Source organism: Oncorhynchus clarkii, chromosome 1, assembly GCF_045791955.1.
Source record: "Oncorhynchus clarkii lewisi isolate Uvic-CL-2024 chromosome 1, UVic_Ocla_1.0, whole genome shotgun sequence".
Lineage (NCBI taxonomy): Eukaryota > Metazoa > Chordata > Actinopteri > Salmoniformes > Salmonidae > Oncorhynchus > Oncorhynchus clarkii.
In genome coordinates, this window is record NC_092147.1 from 51592753 (window position 1) to 51616068 (window position 23316).

At 43.4% G+C, this 23316-nt stretch overlaps 1 protein-coding gene and 1 long non-coding RNA gene across 21 annotated transcripts in view; one reads left to right on the plus strand and one right to left on the minus strand.

Annotated features, from left to right (window-relative positions):
- Positions 1-6353: 6353 nt before the first annotated feature.
- LOC139408946 (uncharacterized) lies at positions 6354-10972 on the minus strand. Its single transcript, XR_011634337.1, has 3 exons — positions 10897-10972; positions 7845-7933; positions 6354-6411 (listed from the first exon to the last, which is right to left on the minus strand). It is a non-coding gene; the product is annotated as an uncharacterized lncRNA (long non-coding RNA).
- Positions 7133-23316, plus strand: part of LOC139408872 (CUGBP Elav-like family member 2) — a 76978-nt gene continuing 60794 nt past the window's right edge. For 6 of the 20 annotated variants that reach the window (XM_071153303.1, XM_071153285.1, XM_071153293.1 and 3 more), the window contains exon 1: positions 7162-7455. In XM_071153303.1, the coding sequence (XP_071009404.1) occupies positions 7334-7455 (122 nt within the window). In that variant the 5' untranslated portion in view covers positions 7162-7333. Of the gene's footprint in view, positions 7456-10922; positions 11270-11547; positions 11685-12347; positions 12558-23316 lie in introns of those variants that run through there. The other 14 variants (XM_071153372.1, XM_071153387.1, XM_071153344.1 and 11 more) reach the window with 6 other exon arrangements.

The window sequence follows — 23316 nt, forward strand, 5'->3', positions numbered from 1 at the left end:
GTGTAGAATGTTCGAGTAGGCCTAAAGCCTAGTGTAGAATGTTCGAGTAGGCCTAAAGCCTAGTGTAGAATAATCGAGTATACTCTCCGGTAACATTTTACTTTACTTAAAGCCAACTGGTGTAATGCTTTATCTATTGTTATAAACCTGTATGAACCTTTATCATTTCTTATTATAATGCTTAAAAAGGTAGGTAGGATGTTATAGTAAAGCTTAGTTCAGAATGTTTAAGTAGTAATGTCTTCCTGGTGTGGTAATACACAAAATTAAATCGAATTGAATTCATCACATGCGCCGAATACAACAGGGAAATGCTTAATGCTTACTTAGAAGCTCTTTCCCAATGATGCAGAGTTAAATAAGAATAAAAAAACAAGAAGGAAGCTATATACAGCAGTACCATACAGTATCAAGTTGCAGGGATACGTGGTAATTGAGGTAGATATGTACATGTAGGCAGGGGAGAAGTGACTAGGCATCAGGATAGATAAGAGTAAAAAGTATAAGAGCAGGGTATATGGTGGGTGTATGTGAACATTTAGCCCATTTCATGGTTTTCCTGTCAGGCAATATGCAGCACAGTTATGTACCGTTACACAGCAATTCTTCAGATTTTGCATTTCTCCATATGACCACATGGTGTCATTCTTAATGCAGGAACTAGCAGGTATCTATCTTCACATGCCAAGAAGACATGAGAGAGAAGCTCTTATACAATGTTTTGGATTCAGGTGCATGACGAAGTGGAATTCATTTTGCTCACAGCATGCTCATCAAAAAGCATGTACTCCCAAATACTGAATGTAGAAACTGGAAGGAACTCCATTTACTGCCTTTGAACTGTAATCATGACAGTCCACTTGCTTTTGAAGTGTCTGTCTTGTTCCCCCATGACGCAACAAACCACAGGTGCTATGGGATTGATAATAGACTAGTAAATTGATTTCTGATTGGTTTATAATGAGGCCTACATCATGCAGAGGAATATTTTGTTGCTTTTCTGCCTGTAGGTAAAATGCTGAGCGCAATGTTTGATTGAACAGCAAAAAAAAAAAAAACACTTCCAGAGATCACAAAATAATTTGCTCACACCCAGGGATTGGTGTTATTAAAAATAGAATTTAGGTTTCTGTTTTGCAGTCTGTATAGGAAGAAAGCATGTTGCTGTTTGTTTTTGAGCTCCAGACCACTTATCACTCACTCACTTATGTACAGTGTATAAGAGTATCTGTGCAAATAATAAGAATAGTAACAGCATGGGAACTCATCTCCATAGTAACAGGCAATATTTTAATTTTCTGTCACTCCATGAGTTGGGAGGCACTTAGTTTGTAACTTGCATCGTGATGGTATTTAAAGCTACAATCTGTACTCCAGTGGGTATATAATATATCATTAATTTAAATAACCATTGAACAGCGGGAACTATCACAGATTGCACCTTCAAGAAGCTACAATATTAGTTTCTGCTGTCTGTTACATCTTGAAGGTATTTGAAGCCACAATCTGTATTCCAAATGGGCATACATTTAATTAATTATTAAAGGTGTAATCTGCAATAGTTACAGCTGTTCAATAAAATAACCATTGAACAGATGTAACTATTGCAGATTAATTTACACCTTTAAGGAGAAAACTCGCTACAGTATATGTTTCTGCTGTCTGTCACAGCTTGGTACATCTCACGCTGGGCGTTTCATCTTGGTCTATTTTAGACCAGTTGAGTCAGATGATGTGGGCTCTTCATCTTTATGAAATTTTCACAGTAAACTGACTATTTTGGCCAGGCCCGGAAGCAGAACTGATGCATTATACTGTCATGCTTGGGCTGTGTTGTGTTGTGTGGGTGGCTGGGTGGGTGGGTAGTGAAGGTGAGAGCTAATAATGTAATGCTGCACATAGGCCTTTAGAGAACATTATGAGATAGAGAAAGTGTGTGTGTGACACAGCTGGCCCTCAATGGAGAAGAGACACACGAGGTTGTCTGATGTGAAGAAATCAAGGAGGACGTGAAAGAGGACTGGCCTTGGAAAAAGAGAAGTAAAAAGTGTCCTATTGCACATGCAAAATAAGCTCATTAATGACCTAAGGTGGTTTGTACAGATAAATAAAAATGTGCTTTCATGGCTCTCTGCTAGCTTTATCAGGTTATGCAACACAATGCATTCATTCAACATTACACAAATATTTCAATATGTAACAAAGTTTATACAACAGCCTTTGTAAGAAAGTGTGGTAGGCTCATACATACTCATAAAAAGCCATGAAGCATTATATGTACAGAGTTAAGTGCAAGCAAACATTTTGTGCACAAGTTTGGCGTTTGAAATTAAACTGGACTTATACAAGCTCTTCCCTGCTAATGTAGATGTTGTGCAAATCCTTTTTTACAAGCAAACTGTATCCTCTCTGGTGTGATATACGAGACAGTAGACAGGTACATGATCTCCTCCTCTCGTGATGACCATGACTGCCTAGTCCTGTTGATAATCTTAGCCAAATTTCTCTTATGGTGCTGGGTGGTTAAGATTTCTCCCACCCCCCCTCTCCTCTCTCTCTCTCCTCTTCAATCTCAGGAGGCTGAAGAAATTTGTCTTGGCTCTTAAAACCCTCACAAATGTCTACAGATGCACAATTGAGAGCATCCTAACGCCTGGTACGGCAACTGCACCGCCCGCAACCGCAGGGCTCTCCAGAGGGTGGTGCGGTCTGCCTAATGCATCACCGGGGGCAAACTATCTGCCCTCCAGGACACCTACAGCAGGACACCTATGTCTCAGGAAGGATCATCAAGGACATCAACCACCCGAGCCACAGCCTGTTCACCATGCTATCAACCAGATGGCGAGGTCAGTACAGGTGTATCAAAGCTGGGACCGAGACTGAAAAACAGCTTCTATCTTAAGGCCATCAGACTGGTAAATAGCCATCACTAGCCGGCTTCCACCCGGTTACCCAACCCTGCACCTTAGTCTGCTGCCCTATATAGATAGACTAGGAATCACTGGCCACTTTAATAATGGAACACTAGTCACTTTAATGATGTTTACAAACTACTTTACTCAACTCATATGTATATACTGTATTCTATTCTACTGTATTTTAGTCAATGCCACTCCGACATTGCTTGATTCAATATGCAAATATTTCATATTTCCAAATCAAATCAAATTTATATAGCCCTTCTCACAGCTGATATATCAAAGTGCTGTACAGAAACCCAGCCTAAAACCCCAAACAGCAAGCAATGCAGGTGTAGAAGCACGGTGGCTAGGAAAAACAACCTAGAAAGGCCAAAACCTAGGAAGAAACCTAGAGAGGAACCAGGCTACCAGGTGGCTAGTCCTCTTCTGGCTGTGCCGGGTGGAGATTATAACAGAACATGGCCAAGATGTTCAAATGTTCATAAATGACCAGCATGGTCAAATAATAATAATCACAGTAGTTGTCGAGGGTGCAACAAGTCAGCACCTCAGGAGTAAATGTCAGTTGGCTTTTCATAGCCGATCATTGAGAGTATCTCTACCACTCCTGCTGTCTCTAGAGAGTTGAAAACAGCAGGTCTGAGACAGGTAGCACGTCCGGTGAACAGGTCAGGGTTCCATAGCCGCAGGCAGAACAGTTGAAACTGGAGCAGCAGCACAGCCAGGTGGACTGGGGACAGCAAGGAGCCATCATGCCAGGTAGTCCTGAGGCATGGTCCTAGGACTCAGGTCCTCCGAGAAAGAAAGAGATAAAGAGAGAATTAGAGAGATCATACTTAAATTCACACAGGATACCGGATAAGACAGGATAAATACTCCAGATATAACAGACTAACCCTAGCCCCCCAACACAAACTACTGCAGCATAAATACTGGAGGCTGAGACAGGAGGGGTCAGGAGACACTGTGGCCCCATCCGATGATACCCCCGGACAGGGCCAAACAGGCAGGATATAATCCCACCCACTTTGCCAAAGCACAGCCCCCACACCACTAGAGGGATATCTTCAACCACCAATTTACCATCCTGAGACAAGGCAGAGTATAGCCCACAAAGATCTCCGCCACGGCACAACCCAAGGGGGGGCGCCAACCCATTTCCATTCTTTTAGATTTGTGTGTATTGTGAATCATTTTTAGATTCTACTGCACTATTAGATACTACTGCACTGTTGGAGCTAGGAACACAAGCATTTCGCTACACCCGCAATAACATCTGCTAAATATGTATATGTGACCAATGCAATTTGATTTGAGATTACCCAATGAAAGCTATCAGACACCTCCAACACCCAGAACCAAAGCCTATGGATGGAGGTTTCATTTTCACAAAAGAATGCATGGAGGTTTCAACAAAACAAGACAGACAGACAGACAGCAGTTTCACAATCTGACCGTAGAAAGTTGCTGGTAGTTGTTTTCCGGTTTCATAAAAAAGTATTTCTGCAGTGCTAGTGAACATTGAGTCACCAGACAAACCGACCCTGTCACTTTGGGTCATGGGGAGCACGTGAGTGAGAACGAAAGAGTGAGAGAGAGACTGACAGGAGGTCTCAAACCCTTTCACGTGTCTTTCAGTAGCCTAGCACATGTGGTTGGTTTACAGATGTGCAGTCTTCCCTTTCAGATTCTATTCACCTTCTGGAAAGTGTTACGTTGAAATGGATGTTAGTTCCTGAATAATTTAACTTCAATGTTTCTGTAATAGATACAGCTTCACTTTCAAAATCAATTTTCGTCCATTAGAATCAAGCCTACTGTTGAATGTATCACTTGGATCAGAGGTATTTCAGGAGATACTGTAAGTTCACTTAGTGCAAGAACACAATAACTTTAGTTGCTCTCTGCTTTATATGGTGCAGCAACACATCAAAGACTAGCTAGGGTTTCAACATCAGCGTTAAAATATTTATGTCAGCGGAAACTAAGTGTGCAAGAAAGAGCAAGGCTGAAACCAGAGGGATTTACGCTCAGATCAGAGGATCCCCTTCACCATGTCAGTCTTATCCCCTATGATACCCGCTCGGCACACATGCAGCACACACACCCACATGTACTGCACAGAATACATGACCCTGTTTCAAATGACTTTCCTACTTAAAGTCAGAGAGAGAGAATGAGAAAGAGAGCAAGAGAGAACGCCTATGGGGGTCGGAGGCCTAGATGTATTTTCTCCTGGGCTCTCAGAGTCCGAGAAGGATATTACAGAGCAAATCTCATCTTAAAGTTGTAAGACTGAAACACTAGGTTGTTTCTTTATGTACCTGGAATAAAAGGAGGAACTATACGCATCAACAGGAAGTCATCTGGCTGCATGCCATAGTGAAATATTTTCTAGTTTATTTCCTCTGCCTACTGTACTCCTGCCATACTCTTCACTTTGATAGCACTGTGGTGTAGTCCGGATGGACTATGATGAGTTGCCATGCAAATTATGGTACTAAAGCAGTAGTTTTAAACTACATAAAGTTATAAACAGGAAATTATCTGACTGCATGCCATACTTTTAATTTTGGTAACTCTATTGTAGGTGTATAAGCTATGCAAATTAGGGCAGTAATTTGAAACGACATAAGGGTATGCCTCTTCATGTTTTGGTTCCTGTTGTCAGTTGATGGTGGCCAATGGCTCCAGGGTCTGTGACAACACTTTATGTAAAACTGCCCTTCAAGTGTGTGTGTCTTATGTGAAGTAGTTGAGAATGCATTTGACTGGCCTAGTTACCAGATCTGTTTGTGCTATAGCCAACGTCTCTACCGTGTGTTGTCATGCCAAACAAGACAATAGACGCACGTTAGAAGAACCGTTGGCTATATTACAAACAGATATGACAACTGACCACACTAGTATTTGACATGGTCAAACAACTAATATGCTACACTGCCATGGGAATTGATAATGAGTGTATCCCAAATGGCACCCTATTCCATTTGTAGTGCACTACTTTTGACCAGGGCCTATAGGGCTCTGATCAAAAGTAGTGCACTATATGGGAATAGGGTGCCATTTGGAACATAAAGTGGGGCTATATTTCATATAGCAAAGTATTGCAGAGAGATTTCTGTTCATGTTAGGCTCAACATGCAAACAAAATTCCATCTGAGAGAGGAGACTAGCGTAATCTTTCCTTTATTAAAAGATAGCCATGCTTACCAGAATTTTTTCTTACTGACTAAACATACAGCAAGCTATGCTATCCATCTCTGCACCAGTGTAATAATGAGAACATACTGTACTGTAGTTGGAGAGAGGGTATAGAGGTAGACAGGGTTGGCTCTGTCTCCCCCTCTCACAAAGGTCTCCATCACCCCCTCTCTATGTCTCTCCTCTGTCGCTCCCTGTACCTCTCTCCCCTCCCTCTTCTCATCCTCTGGTTTATCATCAGTCAGTCCAGGGAATGTGAAGAATGTGACATATGCGCATCCTCCTGTCCAAAAGAAGATTATTCAGAAAGTGAGGGTATGACTGGACTGGATAATTTGGCGTTTTCACAGATTAAATCTCGACCAAAAGATCTGCATGTAACTGCAGAGTTAGTAGATGGAGTTGTTAGAACATTTAAATCATTTCAACATTTGAAGTTTGACACTTCAGAGTCCAGTTTTTTACATACAAATTCATGCATCTGTTCTAAAAAGGGTGTGGTGCTTTGCTTGTTGGATTGATTCCCCTGCTTGACACAGACTTTGGTTGGACCACACCATGATTCCTGCCACAAGTGCAGTACCTGAGGTTTAGTCTGTATGTACAGTATTTCCTTTGTAACAACAACACCTGGTATCGACCTACATTTGGCCTGTATTTCTCCTGTATCCAAGCATTCAAATACATGCAAAACATTGAAACAGGGATCATTCCACAACCCACTCAATCCCAGGACCTGAGAAAGAAACAGATCCAGAGATCCATTGGCAAACTTTGCAGACGTTTCCCCTTACTTTCCCCATGCATCCCAGTCTGCCCAGTCTGACAGTAGGAATAAATCACCCGTGTCCAATTTCCTGGACTCTTCCTAATATGGGTGTCAATTAGAGGAAGAGTACTACTGTGGCCGCAGCTTTGCAGCCTGCGAACCGGTCTGCCGCGGGCTGCACAATGCATTAGCCCACGATGAGCTGTCAAAAAGGATTATTTCAGCTACGCCAGTCAGCAAAAGGGGTGTGTGCCGCTCGACTGCACTAAATCTGAGGAGAGAAAGAGAGGGGCGGGAGTGAAAAACAGAGAGCGAGAGAGAAATAGAGAGAGAGAGAAAAGCTACCCAGATAGAGGCGAGAGGGAGAAATAGTGAGAAGAAGAGAAGTGTCCATTTAACACACATACGGTGGATTTTTTTGGAAGAGTCCCGTGCGATGTTGGAACACTCGTCGGAGCTAGCCCTGGTGCAGAGCATATACGTCAACGGCATGCGCTGTCCCCCCTCTGCCTCCGCCGCCGGTGTCCCCGTCAGGAATGAGGACCTAGGATCTCTGAGGTACGTTGTCCTTGGATGTTGGGTTGGCCCCTCATTCAGAATGAATGAGTCAGATCTAGCCTGGCTGGCTTTTGTTGTGGTTGGGGTTGGGGCTTTAGCCAGTGTTTATAATGATTATTTGTCCCTGTGGTGGTGAATAACGGATATTGTTATAGGACCAATTCATTGTTTTCAGTTGAACTATTCATTCTCATGCCATGGTGGGTTAGAGTAGATTTGTGATGTGTATGTTTTTCACTGAAAGGAAAAGAGATACAAGCTATCTTGTGATCTGGGGGAAAATCTCCCCCCTGCCCAAAATCCACCCCCTTCAGTCATCTTCACAAACTCGCATATTGATCCTGTTGATTGAAGTTATCATCAAATCAAATGTGAATAAATAAATGTACCTTCTTATATTACATGACTCAAAACCAATGTATTGTGAATACACAATACTGATGTATTGGTCCACAGGGATCGGGAAAGTTGCGTCTCCCTGAAATGAAAAGAAGTTGTAGAAATAAATTAAAAATAGGCGTGACCTTCCCTCACAATTAAAAGATGAAGAAATGGGTCTCTGTCAGTCAGTGATGCAGGGACAGGGATCTACCACTGTATGAAAGAGAGGCCACTGAAGAGGACAGTGGTGCGAACAAGTCCATCCATCCAGGCCTTGCCCTAACACCTTCAGACAAAACCAATATAAACTGCAAATCTACTGCAGGGCACAGAAACATTTACATCATCCAATAAGACATTTGCATAAACCAGTATTACCAGCACCGAAAACCTAACTCAAACTAATCTGTTAAGGTTAGTGTTAACCAACATAGCAGCCAGCCGAGCTATAACAAAAAAATCTGCATTTATTTTCAGATTAGAACATTGAGTCATACACAGATCTTCTCCCACTCCTTCTCCATTTTGAGAGCACCAGCTTCATTCAGTTGGTCGCCATTCTGCAAGTGCTTTCAGAGCTGGGAGAAATGATGTCAGCCAGGCAGATAGGCAGGCAGCAAGTTCATGACGATACATATACAAACATAGATGATGTAACCCATTTGGGTTGCTCTGTACAGTTGGCCTATTTTTACTTGACCCGCTTCACCATTGGTTAAGAAGGGGTGCAAGTCAAATGCTAGATGAATTGATTTGTAGGGGGCAGGGATCGTCCAGATAGTCCCACGTTGCAAAAGAATACCACAGAACAGGAAGATGTAAACAAAGAAGGCATGGTACGTGTAGAGATTACCATAGGATTACGATAGTAATAATCTGAGAGGTTAAACATGTGAGGCTAACGTCAAGAGGCGGCAACCAATAACTAACTATACAATCCATTCCAAGAAACATGGTTCCATTGCAACAATAAAATAGTATTTATTTTTTAATATTCCAGCACAATATGTTTTATACTTTCTTCCATAAATAGATGGGTCATTTAGTGTACAATGGGGAACTGTGATGTACTGTAGGCTACCCAACTAATCTCATATGCCAGACTAGATGTAATATTCAGAGACTTACTTGTCTGGTTCCATAAGACTAATAACCACCACAAGACAAGGGGGCTGTCATTTAAAATGGCCAGACAAGGGGGCTGTCATGTCCCTCTTGCAATGTATCTTCTTAGAGAGATTTTCGGAGATCTAAAATGATTAAACACAATTATAGCCTAGTCTAAAGCTCACACATACTTTGATGTTGTGTGAGATAGTAATATCAGATTAGAGTCCAAATGCGTAACATTCCAACATAATATCTGAACCAAAAGATGCTTTGATAAGATGCTTTTTATAGCAGCCCAGCCCCTAAATCCTAATGGGCGTTCATAATAGACTATGTGCCTGTCTGAATGTAGCCTATATGGTAAAATAGGTCACAGTCATATTGTATGTATGTAACACTTTGAAACGCTAAAATCAACACAATCTGCACTGTAGTCTGCCTTGAAAATTGCTTTGGATACAAGGATTAACCGGGATTTCACAAATAGGATATTTATTATCAGTGAGTCTGCAGAAGGAACCTGCAAGTAGGAATTTTGTTGGACGACGTATACCATGTGTATCCCGTATGACTAATAAAACTTGAAATTTGAAACTTGGTGAGAGACTCCCAATAATATTTTAGGGGGTTATGAATGTGCAGCTGCTGTGAGTGCTAGAATGAACCATTCCAGTCCAGCCATCAGCCCCTCTCTGCTACGGGTTGTATTCATTAGGGCACAACGTAGCAAAATGTTTTGCAACGGAAAGCAAAAACAAGCATTTCTTATTAAACAATTCAGCTAGTCCTTCCCTCTCTGTTTCAGTCTGTTTTCATCCATTTGGTGCCTGTTCTGCTCTGCTGTGGTACAAACAGTACTTGACAATTGTGATCTGTCCCCCCCTCGATGGGGGTTTGTATAGGGAAACCTCGCCCATCAAGTCGAGTTCAACAAAGAAAGACAGCCCCCTCCCCAAGAAAACAACAGCAATACCACAAAAGGGGAACATGACCTGTGACTCGTATAGAAGCATGGGTTATGTCCCAAATGGCAAGCTGGACTCTGGCCAAAAGAAGTGCACTACATAGGGAATATGGTGCCATTTGGGACACATACAAAACTCAGGATCATTTTAATGATCTTTTCTTCTTGGCCAATATTCACAAAGAGTCTCGGTGTAGTAGCGCTGATATAGGATCCTTTTGTCTTTTAGATACAAATTAATATAATTTGTACAGGGGCGACCTGATCCTAGACCAGCACTCCAACTCTGACAAGCTTTTTGAATACTGGCCCAGACACTAATAGGGTGGGACTCGGATTAACAAAACATTGAATTATTGGAGAGGAGTATTATAGAAAGGGGATTTCCTTTTACTACTTGACTGGTTCAATAATAGCCAAGTGCTTGAGCTAAGGACTCGTGGAATGGGGTTGCCATAGCCTATCATTTTCCTTTCTCTGATAATCTCTTACCTCTCTAGCAAATGGTATTGGCCTATTGGGTCTGTAGTCAAGGTTCAAGAAATGGGGTTGGGTAAGGCTCGCTATATAATTTTCCTTTCTCTGATAATCTCTTACCCCTCACAAAATGTCCATCTCTTTTCCCCCCTTTTTTTGTTAACCCATTCACCCTCTTCAGTGTACAAAAATAGCTGTTTTTGTTTTGACAGCTTTTTTGTTACATATAAACATCCATCGCTTTCTGTTTTTGTCTGTCTTGGTTCTGTTGTAGTCTTGCCAGGGGATTATTGGGATCTCCTTTTCCTTCCATCAACACCTGCCATATTTCACAAGCATATCGTTTAGGTCAGATTGAGCCATGGGTGGTTAAAGTACCAATAGACTTGTGTAAACTGCTGCCTACTTCAAATAGACTGACAATAAATAGTCAAATAAAGTATGGATTATATGGACGTGCAAACAAAAATAACTGGAACCCCAGCCTAGTCAAAAATGTTTTTACATACTTGACAGGGGACAGAGGTAGTCACGCCTCTCTCTCTTGCTCTCCCTGCAGTTGACAGCTCGCCTGTAGTTTATTTTTCAATTTGGCGATTGGAGGAGAAATGAGCTGGGGGATGCAGAAGACGAATGTCAATCGCTTCTGAAGACTTAGTACTCGCATTCTGCTGCTTAGAGTAGAAGGCCCCCCCTCTCCCTGGCTCCGTTTTGTGGTCGCGCAGCAGTTGAATCTCGAAGCCGTTACTTTCATTGTTGAAAGACGACGGCGTGGTGGCTTATACCGTAGCTCGTTAACATGACTTCGGCATACAGTGGTCTGGATTTTCTTCCGGATAGGACGGTCGAAAGCCGGTTGATGATGAGCTCGGAAGACACAAAGTAAGTAGCAAATTCATGGTTTTTAAGACTAATCATAACCGTCATGTATTTGTCAACATTTTTTTTTATGAATTTGCAGATGAAATGTAGAACATGAAGTCGCGTCCAACGCGCCACACATATCGACACGGTTTTGAGTTAGAAGCCTAAAGGTACTATAAGCTCGACAACGTTATACGGTAGTTCACTGAGATGTTTTTACGGTTTAGCTAAGGAAATGCTAGTCAAGTGACATTTGCTTCCGGAGTTAAAACGTTGCAGACATTATCGGGCTCGTCATTGTAAAGTTTATACAAGCTGGGGTTGCTTGTGTGTTTACTGTGCGAGCGGGAGAAACGTGCACACGAGGCAGCCGCCCTTTGTTTTTTTTAATGCTGCTTGCTTGAGCAGAACAGCAACGGAGTCGTCGGTTCGGGTAGGTCATGACAGAAAATTACTTCCAACTAACAATGTTACTTACTATCCGTTGCCACGCTTTCGATGGCAAGCGTTGCACATCAGTCGTTATGTAATGTAACAGTTGACGTAAAACGGGGGGGGGGAGTATTTCTTGCGTTTGTACTCGGCGTGTTTTACGACGAGGCAGTTTGCTACGTCTTTGTAGCTACTTTCCCCGTTAACAAATCGATTTCCCGTAATGGAGGTTCGTGTAGGGTGGCTTGCAGGAACACGTGGTACATTTTTGTTGTTGAGCAATTTTAATGAAAATCGTGTGACCGCCACATAGATTTGTTAGCAAAGGAAGCCAGTCAACACAGACGTTGTTTTCAGAAATGCCCCCAAGGCTAATTCGGCTTACCATGAGTGGATTTCAACTCACACCCATAGATAGGGTATGAAGCTCAAGGCTCTACGTTGCTAGTCAGTTAACTCCGAAATCCCCCTAGCTATATCTAGATATGGGCTTGGCTCTGTAGTTAAGTTCCCAAAACATACATAGGCTACAAACGTAAACCTTTTACAACAAATCCTTTGCCCAGATAGTGATTATAAAATGGGCTGATCAATGGATTTGCATTAAAACACGGTGACTGACAAATAATATGCTTTCCTACTAGATAAGGACCGACGGGGAAGCATTCTCACCAGTTTCCTTTTTCCATGCAAGACGGAATACATGTTTTTGTAGTGGCAACGAATACGTTTGTCATAATGCTCATGGGAAATCTTTCGACCCCTAACCTGTCCAACTCGCAGCTGTTGTTGGAGGATGGATTTATGCATGTTCATGTGAGAGGAAGAGGTGAAGCGAGAGGTTTTACTCCGCCCCAGGTCTGTCCACAAAAATGTATGTATGAAGGTCAACGAGCTTGTCGAATACGGCCAACAAAAAATGTAATTGCTAACTTGCAACATGAAGCTTCTTTGATCGAATATTAGTTTCTTAATGGTTAAGTTGTTACGAATGGATTTATATACGTGGACGCACGTGGCATTAAAGTCGTTTTAGGGTAAATTGCTTTATTTCATAGTTGTGCCTGTTGTCATAGAGATATCTAGAGGACTCATCATTGATATACCTGTTTTAGCATGAACATTGCCATTGAGGGATCCACCATTTTAAACGTGTCAACTGTGTGGGGATTCCTGAGTTGGCGCAATCAGTGAATGAAGAAGTTAAGAAAAACCCTTAACTGAAAAATTTTTTTTTTGTGTCTCCACAAATTTAAAATCACAGTACAGTTATCACAAAACATATTATTTTCCTTGTTATAGGCTAACTAGCCGTTATGCTATAAAGGCCTGGGGAAAGTTGTGTAATTGTAAATAAAACCAGAGAGGAAGAGGCAAACTTTAGGCTACTTTAGTGAATTTGCGAGGCATGCAAGAACAAGCAAGTGTTAAAGATCTGTGAAGTTATTTGGATTTTTCAAATTATCTTTGAAAGACAGGGTCCTGAAAAGGGGATGTTTCTTTTTTTGCTGAGTTTACATACAAATGTATAGATGAGCAATGACAGAGCGGCATAGTCAAGATGCAATAGATGGTATAAAATACAGTATATACATATGAGATGAGTATGATATGTAAGCTATTAAAGTAAACATTCTTCAAGTGGCATTATTGAAGTCACTCGTGATCCATTTATTAAAGTGACTAGTGATTTGTGTCTGTATGTTGGCAGCAGCCTCTCTATGTTAGTGGTGGCTGTTTAACAGTCTGATGGCCTTGAGATAGAAGCTGTTTTTCCAGTCTCTCGGTTCCAGATTTGATGCACCTGTTCTGACTTCGCCTTCTGGATGGTAGAGGGGTGAACAGGCAGTGTTTTGGGTGGTTGTTGTCCTTGATGATCTTTTTGGCCTTCCTGTGACATCGGGTGCTGTACGTGTCCTGGAGGGCAGGTAGTTTGCCCCCGGTGACGCGTTGTGCATGCCTCACTACACCACCCTCTGGAGAGCCTTGCGGTTGTGGGCGGGGAAGTTGCTGTACCAGGCCGTGATACAGCCTGACAGGGTGCTCTTAATTGTGCATCTGTGAAAGTTTTAGGTGACAAGCCAAAAAAAAATCAGTCTCTTGAGGTTGAAGAGACGCTTTTGCGTTTTCTTCACCACACTGTCTGTGTGGGTGGACCATTTCAGACCATTTCAGTCTGTGAAGTGGAGATGTTGTTTCCTACCGTCACCACCTGGGGGTGACCCATCCAGGAAGTCCAGGACCTAATTTCACAGGGTGGGGTTGAGACCCAAGGCCTCAAGATTAATGATGAGCTTGGAGGGTACTATGGTGGTGAATTTTGAGCTGTAGTCAATGAACAGCATTCTTCCATACCCCTCTTGTCCAGATGGGATAGGGCACTGTGCAATGCGATGGTGATTACATCGTCTGTGGATCTATTGGGGCGGTAAGCAAATTGAAATGGGTCTAGGGTGTAAGGTCATATGATCCTTGACTAGTCTCTCAAAGCACTTCATGATGACAGAAGTGAGTGCTGCGGGGCGGGGCGATGGTAATTTAGGTCAGTTACCTTTGCCTTCTTGGGTACAGGAATAATGGAACAATACATAAACTAAATACTGCATAGTTTCTTAAGGACTAAAAGAGAGTCAGCCCTCTCTGTTGGTGTCATTTTGCCAGATGCGATTGTTTTGTGTTCTCGGAAGTACGGAGTTAGGAGTTGATTCCTAGCAGAATCAAATCTTGAAAATCAGAAATGGAAGTTGACACCAGGGGAATCGAGGAATAAATGATTGGAGTCGAGCATTTATATTTTGAGTAGACTCCACCACTATGTCATCGTCTTAAACAGTTGGAAAAATGGCATAGAAAGGCAAGCGACAGCAGCAAAATCCTTTATGGCAATACTTTGAGAAGTTAAATAAGAAGGAAATGCAAACTTTCTAAGGTGGAATTGTTGTACAGTACCATCTGAAAGGGATGGTGATGCTGCAGGCAGCTGCATTGTGAATTCGCATGGAATTGTATATCATTTTCTAATTTTAATGGAAAACCTATATATATATATATATAAGTATAAATAAATTGCAGTTTAAATGGGCAATTTGTCACATCTGTACTTTAAAATGGAGATGGCCTAAATGTTGCTGCTCATGCTGTCACAGACGCTATAATGGCACATATACAAAGATGAGTCCTCTACCTATCTCTATGGCCTGTTGTTCACAAGCGTATCTGCCCTCTCATTGGCTAGAATGGCCCCACCAATGGTCCCTCCTCCATCCTGCCTTCCAGGCATTTATATTTCCATTGTTAGAGCGGTCACTTGAATATCTTGTAAATATAATAAACAATATTTTTGTTAATGTGATTCCAGAATTTCAATTCAATTGACTTTATTGACATATCACTCACCACTCATCTTAGTTGAGTTCAACAGCAAGTATCCTGTAGCAGCTTCATCCATTTGATATGCATTTCCCACCATCACATCACATATTGAAAAGCCAACAGTGAACTTATTGGTAATATCAACAAGGGCTAATATCAACAAGGGATGATTGACCGAGGGAAAATGTGATCATGGCTGTCTGGAAATTTAATTGTGATTAGTCTAAAGCAAAGGTGTCAAGCTCATCTTGACCTAGTGGCAGCATTTGGTCTTCAACGAGGTCCGGAGGGCCGCACTGAAAACTGGTTATGTTTTCAGAGCCGTCGAAATTTGCGAAAGATCATTGCAAAATTGATGGATGGGGAACTTTGATACTCCCTGACTGTCTAGCTTTAATGTAGGTGATTTTTGGCAAGACGGGCACAATCAAGAAACTGTTTCAATGCATGTCCATTATTTTCCATGGACCATATTTGACACTTCTGGTCTAAAGGCTTGGGGTGGTTTGGGACTGGAAGGATTCCTTGCATTCATCATATCTTTTGGCTTTGGACGCGCATGCACACAAAGGTGACAATTTCTACCTAACTAGTGTGTGTGGTGTGTGCGTGTTCTGTGATTGATTGAGCCTCTGATAGAAGATAGTGAATATCTGGGCTTAAGTTTGATCCTTTGGCAACGAACACTGAGATGAGGAGTCTCCCAAATGTAACCCTAGTGCACTACTTTTGCCCGGGTACTACTTTTGCTCAGCACTTCATCTTTTACCCTATGGGCCCTGGCCAAAAGTAGTGAACTATATAGGGAATAGGGTGCTATTTGAAACGCACACATGGTGTTATCTGGGCTACACTGTGATGATGATGTGATCCTTTTGTTGTGGACACTGACAGGGGGTCGGGTGGCTGTCTGATCTGGGCAAAGTGTGGCCTCTTTGCACTGACTCTTGGGGCTGAGAGAGGGCCAGCTGTTCGCATAGTGTGTGGGGATCAAATCCATTTTTTTTCGTCTCATGTTGTGACGGCCCTGAATTATTTTGAGCCGTCTCAGTGCTTCTCCTTCCAATAGGGTGCTTTCCCTTTAATTCCCAATTAAATAGCCAGCATCAGCTGCGCAAAAGTGGCGTTTTGTGATGGAGACGTGACTGAGGATGTGTTCCCGAAGCTTCTCTATTCCGGTTGTTTTGTTGCTGTTAAACGTGTGTTTTGTAGCCTGAGAGTTTACCCAGGATCGGATCCACTCTTTGCGTCCGTGGACTACTCCTCTCTATTCTTCGTGGCCTTTCTCCGCTGGAGATCTGTTGGCGGATTGGATTGTCTGACTGACCGACTGACTACCACCTTTTTTGTATACGGTATTTCATTTGTTTTGATATGATGTATACGGTGATGATTTATGTAGTTAGATGTAGTTGAGGAATTAGTAAGAGCAGATACGCTTTAAAGTTCTGTGGTAAAATGGTTATATTGATTGTATAATTTAATACTGGGTTTACGCTACACGGAATGAACGGACCAACATTGCGTGACCAAAGTCACTTGAGTTCACTGAACTCCTTTACCGGGCGGGACTCTTTTTAGGCCCGAGGTACAGGACATTTCTGGAGGAACCAGAACTCATTGTATTATATTATTATGTGTGTGTAATCCATTGATGTTGCTAATACAACCCACGCAAAAGAATAGTTGTTTTTGAAGTTCTTTCAATGTTTTAAGGGTTTATGAAAAGTTGATTTCCCTTCTGACGTTTACATAAGTCCTTTGTATGGTGTAGACTTGACGGACCAGATGGGACTCATTCCCTCCCAAACTAAAAGGAGAAACCAAGGTTTTCTCTGGTAGGCACAACCTACCTGGCACCCCTATAAAAAAATAACCTCAAGTCAAAACCGTTACATAAAAAATGGCACCCCAGATGGGACAGCACAACATTGAGAACTAACCAAAGCAAATCTTTTGTGTGGAATTAAAACAATGGATTCACCCCAAGATAATGTGCTCATCCATGTCATACCTGTCAATGGGAATATACAGGGCCATTCTGACCATCAAGCTGACAATACAAATCATAATGTGAATGGAGATAATGGAGTTGATTTGGGCCAGAGCCCTGGGAATCTGAATGCTCGGTCTGAACCACAGGCCACAGGAGGTCTAACCAGTTACTCACTTATTGACATGGATCTGTGTGGAAGTACTGAGCTAGCCCTCCCTCTGACACCCAACCTTCTTCCATTGTCTGGTTTATCTCCAGAGGTGGGAGTCTTACAACTGCAAGGTGACATCCTTGATATTCGTCGGACTCAACAACATCTCCAAACTCTTATCCACGATAAATTTAAATGTCTGAGGGAAGAGCAACAACAGAGTGCCATGGAATTCAGAAACTCACTGAGCACTCTAACCCACACACTGACAGAGCTCAGTGAGAGTGGAAGACGGGAAATTACTGGTGCCATGGACAGGCAGTTTGACTACCAACGAAACCAACTCACTGCCACTCTCCAATGGCGCCTGCAACATCATCACACTGAGGTCCTCAAGGACGTTAATTCTGTTTTTTCTCCCATGGTTAACACTGTAGACCACTTGCAGACAGAACTCTCTAATTGTGTTAAAATGTTGGATGACGTGTCTGTGGACATGGCCTCCATTAGGCACAACTCCTTACACAGAGTTTCTCTGGTGTCCACTTCAGTTCAGACCACTGAGGGCCAAGCTGGCACCTCTGAACAGCCAAGACAAGGCCATGCTACAGCCACCCCTTGCAGGATGCAATCCACCATGCATCCTGGTGTTAATTTTCATTGTCCGATAACGCCCTCCCCCTCTACTTCCTCAATCCCTCCTAGCTCGTTTGTTCATGGTGAATTGAGTAGATGTCATGTGGGGGCGATGCCCATTAAATTGCAATTTCCCACCTTTGGGAAAAAAGATGACAGTCCTGATCCGCTAATGTACCTAGAAAGATGTCGTGACTTTCTTGCCCTCAATCCCCTGGCTGACGAAGAACTCCTTGCCACATTGAGGAATGTGTTGCATGGGACAGCTCGAGACTGGTGGGATGTGGCACGTCTCACCACTACCTCCTGGGCTGACTTTGAGGCCAAGTTTTCCTCTGCATTTCTGTCTGAGGACTACACAGATGAGTTGGCAGACAGAGTCAGGAATCGAGTACAAAGAGAGAAAGAGAGTATCCGTGACTTTGCATACGGTTACCACTCCCTGTGCAGAAGGTGGAAACCTGGCATTGAGGAGGAAGAGGTCATTAAATTGATTTTGAAGAACATCAACCCACTACTAGCCAGTCAACTCCGAGAACGAGTCACCACTGTCGATGGACTGGTTCGCTTGGGACAGCAGTTTGAGAAGGACAGAGAATGCCAACAGCAATATGACCAAAGAAAGAAACAGACACCCAAACAGTTACCCAAGACAGACCATCAACAACAGCTAGAGTCTCCAGCCAAGACCCCTCTCATGTTCTGTTGGAGATGTAATCAAAAGGGACATTCTTCAGCTACATGTCCCAGACCGTATCAAGAAAACCCTTCCAGAAACCACAAATCACAACAGGCCAACACGCCTAACTCTCTTCGCAGGAATGACCATCCTTCTCTGGGTGCTTTAACCAGAGCTGAAATCCCAAGAGTCACTGCCTACGCCCCCCCATCGACATCCCCTTCCTTTCAGTTCATACCGCACCAACTGGTGTTACCCCTGTCCATAGGCCCATGGACAGGAAGAGCCATCCTGGACACCGGGTCATCCTACACACTGCTCAATGAGAAACTGTGGAAGGAGGTTAAAGGTCCGCAATACAACTTGAAGCCGTGGACAGAAGGTCCACTCTATCTGGCTGATGGTGAGGCTAAACGACCACTTGGATGGAGTGAGGTAGAGTTCCGCCTGTGTAACCGCTCCTATATGATTCCTTCGGTTATCCTACAAACCAAGACCCTTGCTTTTCCTGTCGTGTTGGGAATTGATTTCATGTACTTCAGTGGTGTCCAGATTGATATCGCACACAATTGCTACTGGTTTCCATACAATCCGAGCAAGAAGCATTTCTTCCAATCAGAAGCTACGAAGTTACATGATTGGGGTTCAAATGTGGCAGTCTTCTCTGCCGTTGCTCCGTTACCACTAACCCTTGATAATCCTTCTGACGATCTCCTTTTACAGGCTGTAAGAAGAGCTCAGCTGGAACATCCAGAGGAGTTAAGGCTGTTGGAACAGCTGCAGAATAATGCTGATGTATGTACTTCAAGGCTAGGACGCACCGGGCTCCTGAAGCACAAAATATTCCTTACACAGGAAATGCCGATCAAGCAAAAGCCATATCGTTTGTCCCCAGCGAAGCTAATCATCCAAAAGGGACTCATTAATGATATGTTAACACAAGATATAATAGAACGTTCCTCCTCTCCTTGGGCTGCTCCTGTTGTCCTCATCCCAAAAAAGACTGGTGGTCTTAGATTTTGTGTGGACTATAGGAAGACCAACAATGTTTCCCAGACTGATGCCTATCCTTTTCCTACCATCCACGAGATCCTGGAGTCATTGTCTGGCGCTGTTGTGTTCACTACCCTTGACCTCAATAGTGGTTATTGGCAAGTTGAGATGGACCAGGAAAGCAAGGACAAGACTGCTTTTGTCTGTGCTGAGGGCTTGTTTTCCTTTAAGGTGATGCCTTTTGGATTAAAGAATGCACCTGCCACTTTCCAAAGACTGATGGAGATTGCGTTAGGTGAGCTCAAAGGGAAGATCTGTTTCGTCTACCTGGACGATATAATTATCTACTCCCAGAACAGAGAACAACACTTTCAAGATCTTCAAGCAGTGTTGGACAAGCTAAGAGAAGCTGGTCTGACCGTGAATATGAAGAAGAGCAACTTCTGCCAAACTTCCCTGAAGTTCCTTGGCCATATTGTGTCTTTCGACGGCATTCATGTGGATCCTGAAAAGACCAAGGCGGTACAAGATTTTCCTGTGCCAACCACACTCAAGGCCCTTCAACGGTTCCTTGGGATGGCTGGATGGTACCATCGGTTTGTGTCGAACTTCTCCCAGGTGGCAGAACCCCTCAACGCGTTGAAGCGAAAAGGAGTGAAATTCCTATGGACGGCAGAGTGCCAGACATCCTTTGAAACCCTGAAACGACACCTCGTCACACCTCCCATTTTAGGTCATCCCAACTTTGATTCCCCTTTTGTTGTTTACACTGATGCAAGTGATGTTGGACTTGGTGCTGTCCTAGTCCAACAGACTGGACTTGGCACTGAAGAAGTGCTAGCGTTCGCCAGTCGGACATTGAATGGAGCAGAACGGAACTACTCCACAACCGAGCAAGAGTGCCTTGCAGTTGTCTGGGCTTTGGAAAAGTGGAGGTACTACCTGGAGGGAAGACACTTCACTGTGGTCACTGACCATTCCTCCCTTGTGTGGGTGTTCAAGACCAACAAACCAAGCACCAGACTCATAAGATGGGCTCTACGGTTGCAAGAGTTCACCTTTGCAGTAGAATACCGGAAAGGAAAATACAACACTGTTCCAGATGCCTTATCCAGAGCTCCTGCTTGTGGCAACGGTGGCCCGCATCTTACATGTGCTACTGTCCTGTCAAGCAGTCGAGACTCGCCCAAAGCAGACTTTCCCATCTCTGATGAGACCATATGGAAAGCCCAACAGGATGATCCAGAAGTACAGGCTTTGTACCAGACTATCCTGGAAGATGGAGAAAAGATGGTCAATCCTACCACAAAGCTGACCATCCTGGAAGACAAAGTCTACCGTGTTGTACAACTACCACACAGAACCCTCTACCAATTGTACATACCTGAAACTCTACGCCTACAACTGCTTCAACATTTCCATGAAGACCCATTAGCTGGTCATTTGGGCAGGTTCAAAACCTACAAGCGGTTGCAAGCGTTACTGTACTGGCCACATCTGAGCATGGATGTGAAGTCACACATCCGAAACTGTCAGGTTTGTCAAATGTACAAACCAGAAGGTAGAAAGCTTGCTGGCAAGTTGCAGCAAACGGTGGTTACCCGACCTTGGGAAATGCTAGGAGTGGATTTGATGGGTCCATTTCCTAGAAGCTCCAATCAGAATGTGTACATGCTTGTGTTTGTTGATTATTATTCAAAGTGGGTGGAACTCTTTTCCCTGCGTCAGGCCACAGCAAGGACCGTCTCTAACATCCTTACGAAAGAGATCCTGACTCGCTGGGGAGTGCCTGATTACATCCTGTCTGATCGAGGTTCCCAATTTGTCTCTGATCTCTTTGAGGAGACCTGCCAAAGATGGAACCTGAGACAGAAGTTGACCACGGCCTATCACCCACAGACCAATCTCACTGAGAGAGTAAATCGAACCTTGAAGACAATGATTGCTTCCTATGTAGGAACCCAGCACAAACACTGGGACAAGCACCTTCACGAGTTTCGATTTGCCCTGAATTCTGCTGTGCAAGAGTCCACTGGAGTCACACCTGCAGAGCTGAACCTAAGTCGTCCCCTCCGAGGACCCTTGGATATGGTGCTACAGCCCCAGCAGATTACTCCAGACGCTGCTTGCTATGACCAGGTAGTCCATCTCCATGACTTGAGAGCTCTTGTCTCAAAGAACATGACCCAGGCTCGACTCAAGCAGAAGAGAAATTATGATAAGAACAGACGAGACATGCAGTTTCAGCTTCGTGATCGGGTGTGGCTTCGCTCTCATCCTTACTCGAAAGCTGAACAATTCTTCTCTGCCAAGCTCGCTCCTAAATGGCAAGGACCATATAGGATTGTGGAGCAGATGGGCCCTTTGAACTACCGAGTGGTGAAAGAGGACACAGGTGAAGATATGCGCGTTGTCCATGTCTCACGCCTTAAGGCCTGTTACCCCTCGGCTGAGGAATTGGAGGCGATTGAGCGCCGCAAGATCTTGGATATCTTTGAAGAGGAAAGTGAGGAGACTTTTCTCGGATTCCCAGACCCAGAAGTCTCACACCTTAAGGCCTGTGACCCCTCAGCTGAGGAGCGTGAGCTCCAAAAAGTCATGAGAATTTTTGTAGAGGAAAGTGATGAGGAGACCTTTCTCGGTTACCCTGACCAAGATGTGCCTTCCAGGGCAATGGTCGGCTTTTTCCAGGGGAGGGGGTGTGTGACGGCCCTGAATTATTTTGAGCCGTCTCAGTGCTTCTCCTTCCAATAGGGTGCTTTCCCTTTAATTCCCAATTAAATAGCCAGCATCAGCTGCGCAAAAGTGGCGTTTTGTGATGGAGACGTGACTGAGGATGTGTTCCCGAAGCTTCTCTATTCCGGTTGTTTTGTTGCTGTTAAACGTGTGTTTTGTAGCCTGAGAGTTTACCCAGGATCGGATCCACTCTTTGCGTCCGTGGACTACTCCTCTCTATTCTTCGTGGCCTTTCTCCGCTGGAGATCTGTTGGCGGATTGGATTGTCTGACTGACCGACTGACTACCACCTTTTTTGTATACGGTATTTCATTTGTTTTGATATGATGTATACGGTGATGATTTATGTAGTTAGATGTAGTTGAGGAATTAGTAAGAGCAGATACGCTTTAAAGTTCTGTGGTAAAATGGTTATATTGATTGTATAATTTAATACTGGGTTTACGCTACACGGAATGAACGGACCAACATTGCGTGACCAAAGTCACTTGAGTTCACTGAACTCCTTTACCGGGCGGGACTCTTTTTAGGCCCGAGGTACAGGACATTTCTGGAGGAACCAGAACTCATTGTATTATATTATTATGTGTGTGTAATCCATTGATGTTGCTAATACAACCCACGCAAAAGAATAGTTGTTTTTGAAGTTCTTTCAATGTTTTAAGGGTTTATGAAAAGTTGATTTCCCTTCTGACGTTTACATAAGTCCTTTGTATGGTGTAGACTTGACGGACCAGATGGGACTCATTCCCTCCCAAACTAAAAGGAGAAACCAAGGTTTTCTCTGGTAGGCACAACCTACCTGGCACCCCTATAAAAAAATAACCTCAAGTCAAAACCGTTACAATGTGCCGAATACAACAGGTGGTGCTTACTTACGAGCCCCTAACCAACAATGCAGTAAAAAATGTATGAACAAGTAATTAAAGAGCAGCAGTAAAATATCAATAGCGAGACCCGAGACTATATACAGGGGGGGTACCGGTACAAAGTGCGGGGGCACCGCTTAGACAAGGTAATTGAGGTAATATGTAGGTGGAGTTATTAAAGTGACTATGCATAGATGACAA